General features: G+C 34.9%; 2 protein-coding genes across 2 annotated transcripts; one reads left to right on the forward strand and one right to left on the reverse strand.

Annotated features, from left to right (window-relative positions):
• Positions 1-4,799: 4,799 nt before the first annotated feature.
• On the reverse strand, positions 4,800-7,793 carry LOC100254801 (ankyrin repeat-containing protein At5g02620). Its single transcript, XM_019223278.1, has 5 exons — positions 7,655-7,793; positions 6,835-7,311; positions 6,280-6,429; positions 5,494-5,936; positions 4,800-5,414 (listed from the first exon to the last, which is right to left on the reverse strand). Exons 1-5 carry the CDS (start codon positions 7,791-7,793, stop codon positions 4,800-4,802), a joined length of 1,824 nt encoding a protein of 607 aa, XP_019078823.1.
• Positions 7,794-9,999: 2,206 nt separating this feature from the next.
• On the forward strand, positions 10,000-11,625 carry LOC132253803 (uncharacterized). The gene has a single exon (XM_059736913.1). It carries the CDS (start codon positions 10,000-10,002, stop codon positions 11,623-11,625), a length of 1,626 nt encoding a protein of 541 aa, XP_059592896.1.
• The last annotated feature ends 6,783 nt before the right edge of the window (positions 11,626-18,408 follow it).

Genomic DNA, 18,408 nt, shown 5'->3' on the forward strand with positions numbered 1-18,408 from the left:
GCCAAATCCTTCTAGGCTTAGACTATAGTCCATTTAGGTTTATTTATATATTGTTGAGGCAACACCGAACGACAGATGGGTCAGGTGATTGGTTTTGATAACTGTGTTGATTCGCGTAGGTTTCCATACGGCTCAGATCCACTTAGTTTAATAGAAAGAGAAGGAGTTACTTCTACCAGCGGAAGGCCTTAGCACGGTAGATGGAAAAATACTAGAGCTAAGCGCTTCAGATCAAACCGTCCAGTTGATGTCTTATCTGAGCCGGAATTCCGGGCTCGTTTTTGTATTCTAGACACCATCCTAATTCAATTAATAGACGATGAGACTCTATCATTCGGTGACCTTTCAAACAACATGATATATTTTACCAAGGAGTAGTTTGTTGCTAGGCTTCGTCTTCCCATTCCTTCCCTCTTTAAGCAATTTCTACACTTCACACAAATCTTTCCGGCATTTCTTCATCCAAACATTATCCGAATATTGGTTGGGTGTAGTGTGTTGGACATGCTCTTCCAGCTAGATCTTTCCCTGCTAGAAGTCTTGTTCATCTATATTGTCAAGATGAGCTAAAAGGAAATGTTCAACTTGTCCGCTCATATTCCTTCCTTATAATTGGTGACCAGTCTTTCGGATTCGTGCAAAGGTTGGGCCAAGGGGCATGTTTTGGTGTTTGACCCTTAGAGCGGTTCGTTTGAGGGTCTGGATGGAGTTTTTTCTCCATAGTGTTCGTTGGAAATTCTAAGTAGGCTATGCTTCTATCACTTTCTTTTTCTTATACTGATTCTCTATCCATGAACCACTTCTATATAGGGTATACTCCTCATGTAAATAGAATATGAAGAAAATATACTTGCTTTGTTTTATCATGGTATTGAGTAGTCTTGTTTCATCATATGCCTCCCCTATCCTTCTCATTTATAATTTCACTCACATCCCATTTAATTCAAAATAAAGGAGATATTTGATGAAATTTCAAACCAATGGAGATTAGTTGAATTTAGCTAAAACCTCAAGAAAGGTGAGTGAAATTATCCGTTATTATTATTGTTATTATTATTATTACATTGTTTATTATATATATATATATATATATATGTCTATTGTAATATTTATTTAAAGTTATTATTAATATACTTATATAGTTGTGTATTTCTTGAGAAAGATTTGATAGGTGTAAAGAGATCAATCTAGTGTTGAATTGGGATAACTATCAACTTATGGTAACTTCAAGCATAGTACTAGGACTAGTGATCTCACATAAAGGAATTGTGGTGGATAAGGCAAAAATTGACATAATAAGAAATCTACCCACCCCAAAGATTGTGAAGACCATCAAATCATTCCTAGGACAAGTTAATTTTTGAAGGAGATTTATCAAGGGCTTTAACAAGATAGATAAATAGATCCCTTTGTGAGCATCTAGCTAAAGATAAAGATCAAAGGAGAGATAATGTCCCATATGTGATTTATAGTAAGATTCTGAATGAGGTTTGGGTGATGAATCATTCAATCACGAAAAATGAGCTTCTAGAAATTGTCTTTGCCTTAGGGAAATTTACAAGTTATCTTATAGGCTCATCAATAGATGCCAAGGTCAGATTGATCAAATGGATAGTTCTTTTGCAAGAATTTGACCTACATGTTACGGATAAGAAAGAGGTAGAAAACACACTGGCATGACACCTCTCAAGGATCTTAGTTATCATTGATTTCTTCCCCAACAATGATGCTTTCCTAGATGACTCCTCAATGACTATTAGAGCCCTGCCTTGGTATGCTGGCATAGTTAACTTCTTGGCAAGTGGGAAGATGCCCAGTCATTGTATGGAGTCAAGTAAGGCTAGGTGGGGGGTAAATTTTTTTTTAGGAAAATAAAAACCAAAATGGAAACTTTGCTCCTCTAAAAACTATAAATTTAATTTTAAAATTTTTCAAAATAAAAAATAAGGACAACTAAATATTATAACCAAAAAAATAATACTTACCATTAATTACTAATAAAATATTAAGATTGAACTAAAATTTAAAAATAAATAAAATCTCCTTTAATATTGGTACTTTTTTTATTCAATCTTTTTCTTTTATACTTATTTTTTTATGATTTTTTCTTATTGGAGTTAACTAAATCATAAAAAATAATACTTTTAAACTACTATTGTTGTAGTGATGATTTACTATATGAGACCGCAAGACGCACACATCTTTCATTTGAAAAATATCAAAATTTATAATAAAAATGATTGAATTTTTTAAAATAATTTTACGGGTTTTTGCTACAAATGATTAAAATTATTAAAATTTCTAATGGTTTTTCTTTCAATTTTTTATTTCTTTTGAAATTTTCCTTTAAATGTTCTTGATGATATATATATATATATATATATATAAAATCTATTTTTTTTATAAAAAAAAATATTCTTAGTTCTATGGTTGTTTGATTTGACACATTTTCATAATTAATATTAAAATTATTTAATTATTTAATAATAATAATAATAATAATAATTATTATTATTATTATTATTATCTTAATTATTAATTACGTTAACCATAATATGATATTTTTCTCCTCGCCCCCTAAGAGAAGTACGTAGCTCCGCCACTGGTTTAAGATAAAAGGAAATTTCCAAGTGAGGTTACTTTTGTTGGGATGATCCCTATTTGTTCATACACTACCCTGACCAAATCTATACCCAATGAGGAAATTGAAAATATCCTGTCCATGTGTCATTTAGAAGCCTATGGAGCTCACTTTTCAACAAGAAAGACAGCACTGAAAATCTTTCAGTCCAGTTTTTATTAGCCAAGGATTTTTAAGGATGCTTATGCATTACTGCAAAGCTTGTGACAAATGCCAAATAGTTGGATCCATTTAAAAGAGGAATGTGATGCCTCCTTCCCCATCACCACTTTAGAGATTTTTAATCAGGGAATAGATTTTTTGAGGCCCTTTCCTATCTCACAAGGCCATTAGTACATCCTCATGACAGTAGTATGTTTCCAAATGGGTTAAAGCCAAACTAACAAGACCCCATGATGCCAAGGTGCTAAAAAGATTCATATATAAGAACAAATATCTTTAATTTCTAGGTATGAAGTCCCTAAAGTCTTGATTAGTGATGGAGGCAATCACTTCTGTAATAGGACATTGGATTCACTATTATCCTAAGATCCTCAGACCAATGGTCAAGCAGCGTTAGCAAATAAAGAAATAAAGAGAATATTGGAAAAGATAGTAGGAGTCTCAAGAAAAGACTGGACACACCACAAGAGTGTCCTAAGAATGTCACCATTTAGGATAGTCTATGGTAAGTCCTTCCATCTGCCCATACAACTTGAACATAAGCCATATTGGGCCATCAGGAAGATGAACATTGAGATTGGCAAGGCAGAAGAAGCAAGGAAAATGGAATTAAATAAGATGGAAGAGAGGTAAGGAATGATGCATATCATAATTCCAGAATCTTCAATGGACAGAGGTTGAAATGCTTCATTGAATGAGTCTCTGCACCAAAGGCCATTGTACCTCTGGGAAGCTCTACTAAATCAGCATGAAAAAGGGATACCATTCCCATTACCCCTTGTAAATAGTAATTTAGGAACTAGGGCCGTTTTGCCATGTTTTTTAAAACTTGTTTGTAAAAATTCTTTTTTAAGATAGAGAAAAAAAAAAAAAAAACAGTTCTTTTACTATTTTTTTTTAAAACAAGAGTGTTTGGCTAAATATTTTTTTAAAAACAAAAAATAAAAACTTGTTTGGATAAAAGAATTGACTTTATTTTTAAAAACAATTTTATATAAAATCACATTCAAGTTAAATCTCATTGAAAATAAATAATAAAATTTAAATTATATATAAATTATAGATAAATAATTTTTTAATTATTATACATTTTTTTTATTCCAATGAAACAAAAATCACTATAAAATTGAAAATAGTTTTAATATTCATTTTTGTTTGAAGAGGAAAACCAAAAAGATATATTAAATTAAAAGTGTCTAGCAAAATAGTTACAAACCAAATACATACAAAGTACTTCAAGTCAATTATAAAAGTTCAACAATTTTCATACTTCACGTCTTTGCACCAATATTAATACAAATATTTAACGACTAATGTTTACAAACTATTAATATAAACATTCCACATCTACTATGAAATGCAATATCAATAAGTTGTCATAGTGACTGCTACTTTATTTGATAAATTCATTGCATGACTTGTTTCGATTGTAGCGTCCATCTTTATCTTCAAATTCAAGCTCTTCTTCTTCTCGTTGTGTAAACATAACATCATTTTGAGTCCACTTACAAATAAAATTATGAAGAGTACAACAAGCTATAACTATTAATGGTTGTCTACTTGGTTTGTAAGATGACATCATTTTTAAAAGTGGAAAACGTGATTTCAACACATCAAGCTAGGAGTTCATCCAATTCCACTTGCCAACTTGAGGGGGGTTGATAAAAACCATGGAGGGAAATAAATCAATCAGATATTTACATGAAAAGTAAACAATAAACAACTAAGGCAAAAAGAAACATACCATAGAACTTGACTGTATTTTTCATTTTGAAAATGTTCTAAAGCTTAGGAAGATGAATAACAGAAAAACAATTGTTTGATACATGAAGTTTATAAATGTTGACGAATTTTTTGAATTGAGAAAAAACACACTAAAATAGAAAAACGATTGAAGTCTCCTTACATAAAAATGAAGCACAACTTTGATGGAACAAAACTAGAAAGGAAAAGTTGTTTAACCATTAAAGTTTCTCACTGCAAAATTTGAACTTCACTAGTAGAGCATACGCTTACTGGGTCGAAAGAGAAACCTAGAGCCATATGTAGAGCGAAATATATCTGCCAAAAGGGGATATTGCAGTGAAAAATAGAGCGTGACTGGCACACAAGCAGATACTGCAATAAGCATAGGGGCCCATGCAAATCCATGACCGAAAACTAGGAAAAAGGTTATGGTAAAAGTTACCATCATGGATATGATAGAAACGAAAAGTGTTATGAGTCCAAACATCAACCTAGAGGGTAATGACTCGAGAAAATCGTCTTCTGCGTAGCGTGAGGTTAAGATAGATAAGAACACTAGTATTGAAGTTGAAGAGGAAAATAACGCTATTGCATCCGACACTGCAAATATCATGAAGGATTTCTTTCTCAACAAAATAGGAATGCCTGTATCCTGATTGCTACCACCTGGTACAGTGAAGGCTGCAGCAAACACAACAGTGGCTATAAGCGTTGCAACAAGCATAGATTGAGCAGCTGTTCCTCTCATCCACTTCTCTCCATCCTTCATTAAATTTTTGTGCTCCTTGGTGAACAAATCCCGGGGTGTTTTACCATCTTTGTTTTTCCTTTCTCTGTATGTAGGCAGCATGATCTTCTCCACCTCCTACCACATTTCAAATTGTAAGATAAACAAAAATTTTATAGCAAAAAGAGTATTATAGAGTTTGTTAAGTGATACTTGCCTTAAACCATAATAGCTCTCGCTGCATTTGAAGAGCTGCTCCGGATACAATATTGCGTTGAGGTAGGGGTGCCTTTCGTCCAGCCAAATGCAACATGTTGTTATCATTATCATCTTTATATGGCACAATCAAATCCTTCATTGAGCCTATCTCATATATAAGATTGAAGATACTCTCACGGCGATGTAAAACCGCAATGTGAAATATAGTTCTGTTGTCATTGTCTGCTTCCCATATGAGATCAGGATAGGAGCCAACAAGCTCTGTTAAGAAGACGGTGTTTCCTAATTCTGCTGCAACAAGGAGAAGTGGAGAAGGTCTTCTGATCAGATCTGAAATCTCGGAGGGCTGTCGTTGTCTAACCTGCTGCCAAAGGTGTTTGACTAGTCGAAGGGCTTGGGTTTGCTTCGATTTTTTCTTTTGTTCTTCTTTGTTACATGATACTGCCAGTGTAAAGCAAATTAATTTCCATTCCAAAATCAAACAGTGGCAACAAAAACAATAGCAACATTAGAAACGAGCTTGTGTTTATGATTTGGCTTGACATCAAATATGGTATGACAACATAGGACAAGCTCATGAATTCAGGCTTGAGAGAGAAATTAAACAACTATAATGGTACCTGTTGGGATGTGCTATTAAAAGCTAATTAAATTTGGGTTAATATCCATGCAGCACCATCCACCAAAGTAGACTTAATTTTATAGTGGTTGGTAGTTGATTTTACTGTTAGGTTTAGCTGCCATTTACTTCAAACCTCAACAAAAGAAAGAGAAAATAACTTGCTTGAATTGATGAAAGTGTTCCACATATGAAGCTGATCTCCTCCAGAGAATGCAGAAGGCTTCCGAGCCAGGAGATGCAATGCAGTCTCATCATTCTCGTCTCTTTCTACAGCCAATGCTGGGTGGTGGTGCAATATGTCCAAGGCTACATCTGCATCATGAATAAATATTACAAATAAAGAATTGCTGCTCTGATTTGTTGACTTCATATAGTTTCCCCAAAGAAGCCATTTTGTGGACATGCAAGGCGGTGAGTTTAAGCAAGCATTTAGTAAAACAAAAATTATCAAAAATCAAAACCTTGGAATAGTAATTAAAAAATTAAATAAAATATAGTGATTGAATAAAAAATTGTTTGCTAAGTGATTCACCAACTCCATGATTGCAAAACCTAACTGGAGAAGAAAGTGCTTAAAGCTGGTGGTATTTGCTACTCAAAAAATACTGTTCTGGTAATGCAACCAAAGACTATGCATTATATAAGACAATGCCTTTCCCTAGATTTTAACCGGCTGGTGGGTGATTCTGGATGAGGAGAGAAAAATTATTTACTCACCATACAGATCAGTACTGATGCATGTATTAAGTAGACCAACCCAATCACCAGGAGCTAAATGTTCATGAACAGTCTTGTTGTAGAGATACCGCACCATCTCACTATGTCCTAATAGAGCAGCCATATGGAGTGGTATCATTCCACCACCACCTTGGATCATTGGAAGGTTTTCATTCTTTTTCACCATAACCTCTGCAATTCTCACTATTCCTGATGCAGCAGCAAAGCAAAGAGCAGTATTTGAATATTTGTTCTGAAGTTCTAAGTCTTTCGGTTCCATCATTTTCACCATCTCCTCAACAAATTGGACATGCTTTGCCGCAGCAGCTATGTGTAGGGTTGTATCCCTTCCTTGTGTGATGGTCATGCGCACTGCTGGTGGAAACATTTTAAAAATACCTTCAGCAGTTTTCCAGTCACCTTTCATGGCCGCTCCATAAAGAGGTATGCACACAGTGAGGTAGAGGTATCTTTCTCCTGTGTAAGTTTCAAGCATCAAGATAAGCATCTCAGTAACACATGCACCCTTAATGAAAATTTTCAAATCAAACATTTTAATTCAAATACATTTTACAGATTCTAATTCATTGACTTCAAAACTCTGGCTTGAATTGGCCTCTTAATGTGAAACCTTGTGGGGAGCTATCACCAAAGCCGTGGCTTTATGCAGACCGATATTTTTTCAATCTTATTGTTTTGACCATGGTATAGCTTCTATGTATGAACAATGTTAATACAAATAGTCATGCATAAGACCTTCTAAAGTTAATAAAAATGGGACAAATTCATTAAAGATTAGAATAAGAATAAGATAACCTACCGGAAAGTAGAACTAGAGGTGACATCGGTTGAGGTGAAGTCACAACCTCAGTTTCAGGTCCATCTTGTGCTTGTGAGCTGCGGATAGAATCAACATCTATTCTTGCCTCTTCTTCTTCTTCTTCCATCAGATTTGCCATTGGAGGTGAAGTGAACTCCCTGATGGGGTAAGTTCAACTATGATTAAGGCAAAGAAAACATTTATATAATTAATATATAATGTATATGCATATCATTTCCTTTCACCTTATTTAGGAGAGACATGCTTTCTGCACTAGAAAACAAGGAGAATGCAGCATTTAGTTTCTTGATAGCCAATCAGTTACTAATTAATTAAGATCGTCATGCCAACAACCAAGGCTTTAGCACGATCCAACACTATTAAGTTTGCTCTTATATTACTTACCTTCTTTCTCCTGATTCCCTCCTCCAGTCATCCTCCAATCAATCCAACCAATAATTCTCTTACATAGAAATTTATAAATCAAATTTATATCTACCCTTTTACGCTTGTCCATTATAATTGAAATTAACCAGTAGTCACAGTCATGTCATGATCACTCAAGCTACTTCCAACCTTTACCTAAATATCTTTTTCAAGAAATAAGGCCATGAAGAATTAAAGTGCACTAGTAGGTAGACGAAAAAAAAAGAATCGTCAGTCGTTCCTGTATGGTCCCAACCCCCAAAGCAAACCAATCATAAAGGAATTGGGAATATCTGGATGCAAAGACAAAACTAACAGAGCCCAAAAGTTCAAGCTCAAAGTTATATAGATAGATAGATAGTCAAAAAGAATATTAGAGAAGACAGGTTGAGCTAATATTATTGTCAAGCAATGTGCAGAATTTTACAACTGATCATCATGTTTCTTGCTGAGAATAAAAGAGAAAGATGTAGAAGAGATATGTAGCACCACCCACTGATTAATACAACGTTTTTTCCCCAGTTTTCTTGACGTTAATAACTACTATAAATTAGTAAGGGTTCAAATAGTTACCTCCTTAAGGAAGAACCGAGAACAACGAACTCCTAATTTCCTGAATTCCTCAAGTTACTTCTCCACAGTGGACAAAATATACAGTAGAAAGAATTGGTGAAAAACCTCAGAATGGAAGAAGAATACTTACCATGCCATGGACAAGCTATCCAGGATTATATAACGAGGGCATCTACATATTATTTTTCTAAAGTCAATCTAAGTCAATTTTAAAAAATGCATTATTCCGAGTTACAAGATCCACTTTTCCAGGAGTTTAATATGTTATTACATTTCATTAGCTGTGTTATTTACAAATTATGCCATCCATTTCCCTTGCAATTGAATAGGGTATTATATCCAATTATACAGCTACTTTTATTAATTTTATATGGTCAGTAAATGTCAAGTGGCCTGAATTAATTACGTGCATATGCTCGACTTAATTATTTAAGTTCAGACTTGATAATCACATGATCCGCTTCTGATTTATGCTACGTCCGAATAATTGACATGGATATGTACATGCATATCAAAGCTTTGACTAATTTACAGAGTGCTAGCTAGAAAAAACAAGACAGTGATTTTTCAAAAAAAATTGAAGAAATATATGAGAAAAAATTAGTTGAATTTAATCCTTCTTTCTTGTTTTTAACTTTTTCTTTTCTTATTGTTTTATTAATTTTTCCCCTTCAAAATTTTCATGAAAATCATGAAGTAATTCAACTGCTCTAACATGTCAAGGGAGTAAAATCCACTTTCCGACCAATATGAACAGCATCTACAACTTCAAAAAAGCAAGATGTATGGTGGTTGGGGAGACTGCATCTCAAGACTCATCATCTGGAGCCTCGGGGTGGAAAAAAGAAAAAAAAACTAATTGAATAGTGAATTGCTGGTTTTTGAAGCAAAACAAACTTGTAGAAGTTCTAAGTCTACAAGTTTTGGTGGCTTCCGCATTGATTTGAGAAGTGTAGTTGAGAATGGTGCACCTCGTGTTCGCTATTATAATAAATTCGTTAGATGGGTTGACCCAAGTAAGCCAATAAAGTTGGTTAATTAGGCATGTTCGTTCTCACATGTTCGCCAGAAAATCAATTGTGGGAACTGAAGTTCTTGACATGTAGATGTTCTTACATGTTTTCCAGAAGTCCTCCCTCCAACATATATCAGCCCTTTCAGTTCTTCTCATCTTGCTGAGAACGAAGTTCTTAGAGCCCCCCTCCACAGTTAATCTAATTGCAAGTGTGCGTCATATCAGGCTGCCTCCAAATCGATCACATCTTCCTGCAGTTAGTAGGACAATATTATCACAAGCCAATATCAGGCCTCAAAATTCCACTCATCTTCCTGTATTTCCTAAGGCAATGAAGTCAGAAAGTAATGTCAAGCCACGTCAAAGGAGTGCAATATCATTACCGGCTAGTATGGTGAGTTCTAAAAATTCTCGTCTTCCTGCAATTCCTGAGGCAATAAAGCCAGCAAACAATGTCAGGGTGCGTCAAAGAACTGCTCCTCAACATTCTTCTCAACTTCCTATAGTTTCTATTAATGCAGTCAGGTCAGCAAGTATTCTCAGGCCAGGTCAAAGAACTGCAAAACTATCACCCGCTAATAACATGCCTTCTCAAAATTTTTCTGGTCTTCTTATAGTTTCTAATGCAGTAAAGCCAGCAAATGATGTCAAGCCGCATCAAAGAAGAGCAAGATCATTATCAGCTAAAATCATTCCTCGTCCAATTTATTCTCATCGTCCTATAGTTTCTACTATACTGACCTCACCGAGTAATGCCAAGTTGCATCAAACAAGAGCAAGATTATCACCAGCCAAAATCAGGCCTCTGCAAAATTCTTCTCATCTTCCTATAGTTTCTACTATAGTGACCTCGGCAAGTTATGTCAAGCCGCGTCAAGGAAGTGCAAGATTATCACTAGCTAAAATCAGGCCTCCACAAAATCCTTCCCAGCTTCCTATAGTGACCTCGGCAGGTAATGTCAAGCTGCGTCAAGGAAGGGCAAGATTTTCACCGGCTAAAATCAGGCCGCCTCAAAATCCTTCCCAGCTTCCTATAGTGACCTCGGCAACTTATGTCAAGCCGCGTCAAGGAAATGCAAGATTTTCACCAGCTAAAATCAGGCCTCCACAAAATCCTTCTCAGCTTCCTACAGTGACCTCGGCAGGTAATGTCAAGCCGCGTCAAGGAAGGGCAAGATTTTCACCAGCAAAAATCAGGCCGCCTCAAAATCCTTCTCAGCTTCCTATAGTGACCTCGGCAAGTAATATCAAGACGCGTCAAGCAAGGACAAGATTTTCACCAGCTAAAATCAGGCCGCCTCAAAATTCTTCTCATCTTCCTATCATTTCTACTAGAGCGACCTCGGAAAATAATGCCAAGTTGCAAGAAAGAAGCGCAAGATTAATATCATCCGCTGATATCATGCCTCCTCAGAAGTCTTATCATCCTGTAGTGTATAATGCAACCAAGTCAGCAAGTAATGTCAGGCCACGTCAAAAAAGGACAATATTATCGCCATCTAATATTGTGCCTAATGCAATTGCGTCAGCAAGTGATGTCAGGCTGCGTCAAAGAAGCGTAAATGATGCACCTCCTCAAAATTCTTCTCAGCTTCCTGCAGTTCCTAAGGTAGTAACCTCAGCAAGTAAAGTCAAGCCAGGTGAAAAAAGTGCAAGAGTATCACCTCCTCAAAAGCCTTCTCATCTTCCTCTAGTTTCTAGTACTGCAATAGAGTCAGCGAGCTATGTCAGGCCACGCCAAAAGAGGCAAGTATCCTCAGCAGCTAGTCTCGTGCCTTCCGAAAACTCTTCTCATCGTCCTGCATTGCCTAATAATGTGAGGCCGCATCAAAGAAGTACAATATCATCAGCCTCCAAAGTCATGCCTCCTCAAAAATCTTCTCATCTTCCTTCTGTGCGTGATTCAATGAAATCATCAAGCACTGTCAACCCCCATCAAAGAAGTGCAAGACTCTGACCTGCTGATAACATGCCTTCTCAAAATTCTTCTCATTCTGCTCCTGCATATACAAATGCAATAATGTTAGCAAGTCACTGAGGCCACCTTTTAGAAAGTGTAATATTTTTACATGCTAATGTTGTTGGACAGGACACTTGAATTTGTGAGATTTTCAAAATATTAGAATTTTATTTGGTTTTTAAAGGTCAATTAAAATATTTTTAATTGGTTGATTTAATTTTTATATTCAAGTAATTGAGGTCCCCTACAAGACTTTCATATTTTTGTTATAAAGGGTTTTTATTTTGTCAGCTGTGAGTATCCATAAATAAAAAATAGTGTCATGGTAGAACAAGAGTAGAGGATGATAATTTTTTCCAATTTTTTTCTCAATTATTTATCACTCTTTATATAATAGTTTGTGTTTTCAACCCTATTAGTCTAACAAATTGGTATGAACGATTAAAAAAAAATGACAAGTGGGATGTATCTCCTCTAGTTCAACAAAAACAATTATAGTAAATGAAGTATCAAGACAAAAAAAAAAAAAAAATGGTTCACAAGAGGTATGAGAGAGTTGTAAAGGACTACAAGACCCCCAGATGAAATCACTCTATCTCAAAATCAAAGAAATTGTTACAAAGATATACTAAAAAAAAATAAAAGAAAAAAAGACAAGAAAACTCTATACTTTCGTCTATTAAGCAATCAATGAGATACTTTAGAGAAGATTTCAAGTGCAACCACCATATAGAAAACATGAGAGATATTACACAACACGAATAAATGGGTTAATAAGGTAAGAAAGCATACTATCAAAATCTTAGAGGAGAATCTAAAAGTTTAAATATGAAAGAATTAGAATCCCCATATGCGATTTTTTTTTTTCAAGAGTATTATCGATTGTAAAGCTATTCAGAAATGGTAAAAATCTGAATGACACTAGTGTCATTAAAAAAATACTTTGATCCTTGAACTCAAAGTTTGATTATAATATTGTTGTGGTGCCATTAAAGAGTGTGAAAATTTAATTCTATGGTCATTGTTCAATTTTTAAGATCATTAGAAGCTCATGAAGAGATATTAAAAATGAAGAAATTATAACAATTTCTTGAAAAAAACTGACATTAAAGTAGAATAATAATAATAAAAAATCTTGATAATGAAAGAAATCAAAATAATTGTGATATTGAAATAAGCAACCATATATATGGATTCAAAAATATGATTACAAGGCTTGATTAATTAGAAAATGGTCATGTTACTTTTGGAGATGCATCCAAAATTTCATTAGAAGGCAAAAGTAAAATCCTGATTTTTTGAAAACTGGAAGACATTAATTCGTATGGAATGTCTATCATGTGCTTAAAATAAAAAACAATAATTTTGGGTCAACTCTTATGATATTTATATGAAAAATCAAAGCCTCTCCGTAAGATATTAAGATGCTGATTTGATTGTTTAAGTGTCCATGACTAGAAATAGAATGTTTTTGTTGAGCATTCAAAATGATGTCGTAAAATACGTAAAATCTTGTATCATTAATTTCTCTTGGATTTGGAACTTAAGATTTGGACATCTTAATTTTGAAGAATTGAAATTGTTGAGTAAGAAAAAAAAGATGAATGATTGTTCTTTATAAACCTTCCGAACAAGTTATGTGAAAGATGGTTACTGGTAAAATCTTTCATAAGGAAGCAACTACAAGACCAAAAGAGCCTTCAGAACTCTTTGATTTGGATTTATGCAACTCAATTCATAAACTTTCTCTGGTAATAATAAATATTTTTTTGACCCTTCATTGTTAGTTTTAGTAGATAAACCTAGATGCATTTTTCAAAGAAAACATTTGAAGCGTTTAGTGCTTTTACAAAATTTAAAGCTCTTATTAAAAAAGAAAATGACTGCAATGTAAAGGTAACAAGACTTGATAGAGAAGACAAATTCATAGTAAAAGAATTTGAAGAATATAGTGAAAATAATAGGATTCATCCACCTTTAATAGTTTCATATTCTCTACAAAAAAATAAGTAGTTGAAAGAAAAATATAATTATTCTTGATATGACTTGCAGTACTACATTGAAAATTAAGAAAATGCTTAAAGAATTTTAGGCATTTTCTTGGAATTGAATGTGATATTATATTTCATTAGTTGTGTTATTTACAAAATGCGATCCACTTCTCTTGCAATTGAATAGGCTATTATATTTAATTATACAGCTACTTTTATTAATTTTATATGGTCACCAAAAGTCAAGTGGCCCAAATTAACATGCATATGCTTGACTTAATTATTTAAGTTCACACTTGATAATCACATGATCCATTTCTAATTTGTTTTACACTTAATTATTTAATTATAACCATACATACACATGCTTGAATTAATGTGCTACGTCCAACTAATTGACATTGATACATGCATATTAAAGCTTTGAATTGATCACCGAAAGACACCAATTTCAAATTCTTTTGTATGGTCGAGAGGGAAAAACACAAACAAAAATGAAATATAATTCTAACAAAAAACTTTTCAATTTTCAAAAAAGAAAAGGAAAAATAAATAAAATTGAAAAAAAAAAAAGGTTGAATTTAATCCTTCTTTCTTGTTTTTAACTTTTTCTTTTGTTGAACTTTCCCCTTTATTTTTCCTCAAAATTTCAAAATTTTAAAATTTTGATGACAAATCATAGAATAAGGTCAACTGCTTTAACTAGTCAAGGGAGTATAACCCAGTTTCCGACCAATATGAACAGAATCTACAATTTAAAAAAGAAAGATGTATGGTGGCTGGGGGAGACTGCATCTAATGTGATCATGTGAAACCTCGGCGTGGAAACAAAAACAATAGAATAGTGAAGTTTTGGCTGTTGAAGCGAAGCAAACTTGAAGAAGCTCTAAGTTTTGGTGACTCCCACATCGATTTGATCGGTAGTATAGTTGAGTATGGTGCACCACGCATTTGCTATTATAGTAAATTCGGTAAAAGGGTTGACCCAAAGTAAGCCAATAAAGTTTTTGAATTAGGCATGTTCGCCAGAACATCAACAGCGGTAACTGAAGTTATTGATATATAGGTGTTTTCCAGAAGTCTTCCCTCCAACATTTCAGCCCTTTTCAGATCTTCCCCTTAACAATTGATCTAATTGCAACAATGTGTCATATCAGGCTGCCTCCAAATCCATCACCCATTGGTGCGGTTCGTAGTGCAACATTATCACCAACTAGTATCAGGCCCTCAAAATTCCTCTCATCTCCCTGTATTTTGTAAGGCGACAAAGACAGAAAGTAATGTCAAGGCACCTCAAGGAAGTGCAATATCTTTGCCCGCTGATACGGTGCGTTCTACAAATTTTCATCTTCCTGCAATTCCTGAGTAAATAAAACCAGCAAGAAATGTCAAGGCGTGTCAAAGAAGTGCAAAACCATAGCCGCTACCAGCATACCTTCTCAAAATTCTTCTCATCTTCCCGTAGTTTATAATGCAATAAAGGCAGCAAGTGATGCAACGCTGCGTCAAAAAAGCGCTAGATTATGACCAGCTAATATCTTGCTTCTTCACAACTCTTCTCACCTTCCTATAGTTTCTAATGCAGTGACCTTGGGAAGTAATGCCAAGTTTCATGAAAGAAGAGCAAGATTATCACCTGCTAATATCATGCCTCCTCACAATTCTTCTCATATTCCTATAGTTTCTAATGCAGTGACCTCAGCAAGCAATGCCAAGTTGCAGGAAAGAAAAGCAAGATTATCAGCTGCTAATATCATGCCTGGCAGTTCTTCTCATCCTGTAGTTTCCAATGCAAGTAATGTCAAGCCAAGTCAAATAAAGGCAATATTATCACAATCTAATGTTGTCCCTTCTCAAAATTCTTCTAATCCTGCTGTAGTGCCTAATGCAATAAGGTCAGCAAGTGACATCAATAATGTGCCTTCTCAAAAGTGATAAGGAAACACATCCAGCAGAAATCAAGGCATTGGCAGTAGGATCTTCCATTCCTAGAATTAAAAGATTTGGTAAGCCACGATCAAAGGATGAATGCTCAAATCAAGAAGGCAATCAACAGAGTTGACAATTCCTATTTAGTTCCTTATGTTTAGGAATATGTTTCTATCCTTTCTGAAATTATCTTAGATTCACACTATATCAATGTATCAATAGGCAGTGTAATACAAGAAACGTTCTTTATCAATTCTTGAATTTCTTCATGGTGTCAGAGCCATCATCCTTACAAACTTCATTGAAAATGGGCTCTCAAGTAGAACCAAGTCTCACCATTCAATCCTTCCACCAGTGTACCAACTTCATTTCAATCAAACTGAACATCTCAAACTATCTCCTTTGGCGTTCCCAAGTTCTACCCTTGGTGCGAAGTCTTGGTCTTCTGCACCACATCACAAATGCTGGCAAACCATTGGAGTTAGTTGAAGATCAGGAAGGAACGTTTTCACCAAATCCAGAATATAATGCATAGATCAACAATGATGGTCTCTTCACCTCATGGCTTCTGGGTGTAATAACTGAAGAAGTATTGAGTTTAATTGTGGGAATTGAATTTGCATACAATACTTGGAAGTCTTTAGAAGATCAACTGCTTCCCAAAACAAAGCAGCAGGAAGTGCACCTAAAAGACAAGCTTGCTACCCTCAAGAAGGGATCCCTCAGTGTTGAAGCATATCAAAGGAAGTTCAAGCGGATTTGTGACAATCTAGCAGCCATCAACAAACCTATCTCCGACCTTGACAAGGTTTTTCAGTTTGCCCGAGGACTTGGCCCGAAGTATCAAGATTTTCGAGTGGCCATGCTAACAAATCCTCCTTATCCAACCTTCAGTCAATTTGTGATGGCACTGCAAAGTCATGATCAGTTATTAGAAACTAATTCTGAAACAAACCAATTGTCCTTGAACCATAACCAAGCCTTCCTTAGCTGGAGGTCGTTTCAATTCAAGAGAGCGAGGCTTCACTCCTGCAAGCAAGTTTCATACAGAAAATCATTTTAGTAATCAAAATCACAAGGAAAATGACAAGAGCAATGGTGCATCGAAGAGCAACTCCTATGGACAACTTCAATTTCCTAAACTAGAAGGTAATGTAGTTTGTCAAATTTTTGGAAAGCCTAACCATACTGCAATGAAGTGTTGGCACAGGTTTGATTACTCTTATGCATCAGAGGATCTCCCGCAGGCGTTAGCTGCAATAAACAACATGAATGAAGAGGTTGATCGTAACTTTATGCTGATTCTGGTGCCACCTCTCACATGACTAATGATCCAGGTATTATTTCTAATGCTAAACCATACAGTGGGCATGATGGAATCTATGTTGGTGATGGAAGTTGCCTTAAAATCTCTCATGTTGGTAATGCAAATTTGAAAACTGACGGTGGAAATCTAAAGTTACAAGATGTGCTTGTTGTTCCAAATTTGAAAAATAATTTATTATCAGTTGGACAACTCATTGATGATTATGAATGCACTTTTGAGTTCTCATCTAGTGGTTTTGTGATAAAGGATAGCAATAAAAAAATTCTTGCAATGGCGCGTAAAAAAGGACAACTCTACGCATTGGATAGAGAAAGGCACAAGGCATTAAGCGTAGAAAAAAAATCAGCAAAGCCTCCTCTAAGATTTGGCATCAAAGCATGGGTCATCCGCATTCTAGGATTCTAAAAGTTTTACAAAATAAGAACGCTAGTTGGACCAATATGTTCAATGTTTGTGCTAGTTGCCAAATGGGAAAAAGTTGCAAAATTCCCTTTGGATTATCTTAATAAAACTTCTACTATTCCTCTAGAAAAAATCCATTGTGATCTATGGGGACTACCCCAATAGCCTGCACTCCTGCATTTTCATTACTATGTAATATTCATTGATGATTATTCTCGGTATACATGGTTATTCCCCTTGAGAAAAAAAAATTAGATTTTCATGCTTGTCTTCTAAAATTTCAAAAAATGGTTGAGAATCAATTTGATCATCATATAAAAAAATTTCAAAGTGATGGAGGTGGTGAATTTCAGTACCATATTTTCTAGAACACTTAAATCAGTGTGGAATTCTACATTGAATTTCATGTCTAGCGACTCCCGAACAAAATGGTGTGGCGGAACGAAAACATTGACATATTGTGGAAATGGGTCTTACTATTAGAAGTTTGCTTTTTGGACTGCCATGTTATGTTTTAATTTTTCAAAGTTTGAATAAAACTAAGTCATTGTTAGTTCCTATTCTTTAGGAGATGTGAGTCCACTTTCATAAATTGTGGATCACTTACTATCTGTTTCGAATTTGAGATTTTTTTTTCTCTTTTCAGTTATTTCCCAGTTCTATAAATGTACGTTGGATGGAGGAAATATAATAGTGACTTCCGCTGATATATTTTCTCTATTTTCTATTGTGTCTTCTCTCCTTAGCTTGTCTTAAAACACCAACAATTGGTATCAGAGCTTTATATTCTTGAGGGACCGTGAGTGAAAAAAATTGTGAGTTTTCAAGAGAGTTGAGGGCCACCAAAACACCACGTATTCCACCAAAATTTCAAGCATGGAAGAAGACTCAAGTTTCTCAGCAATGGCACCTCTAGTCTTCAATGGTGATAATTACACCATATGGGCTGTGCGGATGGAAGCCTACCTAGATGCTGTAGATCTATGGGAGGCTGTTGAAGATGACTATGACGTTCCTCCACTATCAGACAACCCAACGATGGCTCAAGTCAAGAATCACAAGGAAAGGAAAACCAAAAAGTCTAAGGCAAAAGCTTGCCTATTTGCAGCAGTTTCAGCTACAATCTTCACC

This window comes from Vitis vinifera, chromosome 1 (genome assembly GCF_030704535.1).
Source record: "Vitis vinifera cultivar Pinot Noir 40024 chromosome 1, ASM3070453v1".
NCBI classification, from domain to species: Eukaryota; Viridiplantae; Streptophyta; class Magnoliopsida; order Vitales; family Vitaceae; genus Vitis; species Vitis vinifera.

Excerpts from the sequence above, each read along its gene's own strand:
- LOC100254801 (XM_019223278.1), bottom strand. The coding sequence starts at position 7,793 with ATGGCAAATCTGATGGAAGAAGAAGAAGAAGAGGCAAGAATAGATGTT. Across the intron at positions 6,430-6,834 it reads CATCAGTACTGATCTGTATG|ATGTAGCCTTGGACATATTG; the intron begins GTGAGTAAATAA and ends TTCATGATGCAG. Across the intron at positions 5,415-5,493 it reads GAGAGCTATTATGGTTTAAG|GAGGTGGAGAAGATCATGCT; the intron begins GCAAGTATCACT and ends GAAATGTGGTAG.
- LOC132253803 (XM_059736913.1), top strand. The coding sequence starts at position 10,000 with ATGAAGTCAGAAAGTAATGTCAAGCCACGTCAAAGGAGTGCAATATCA.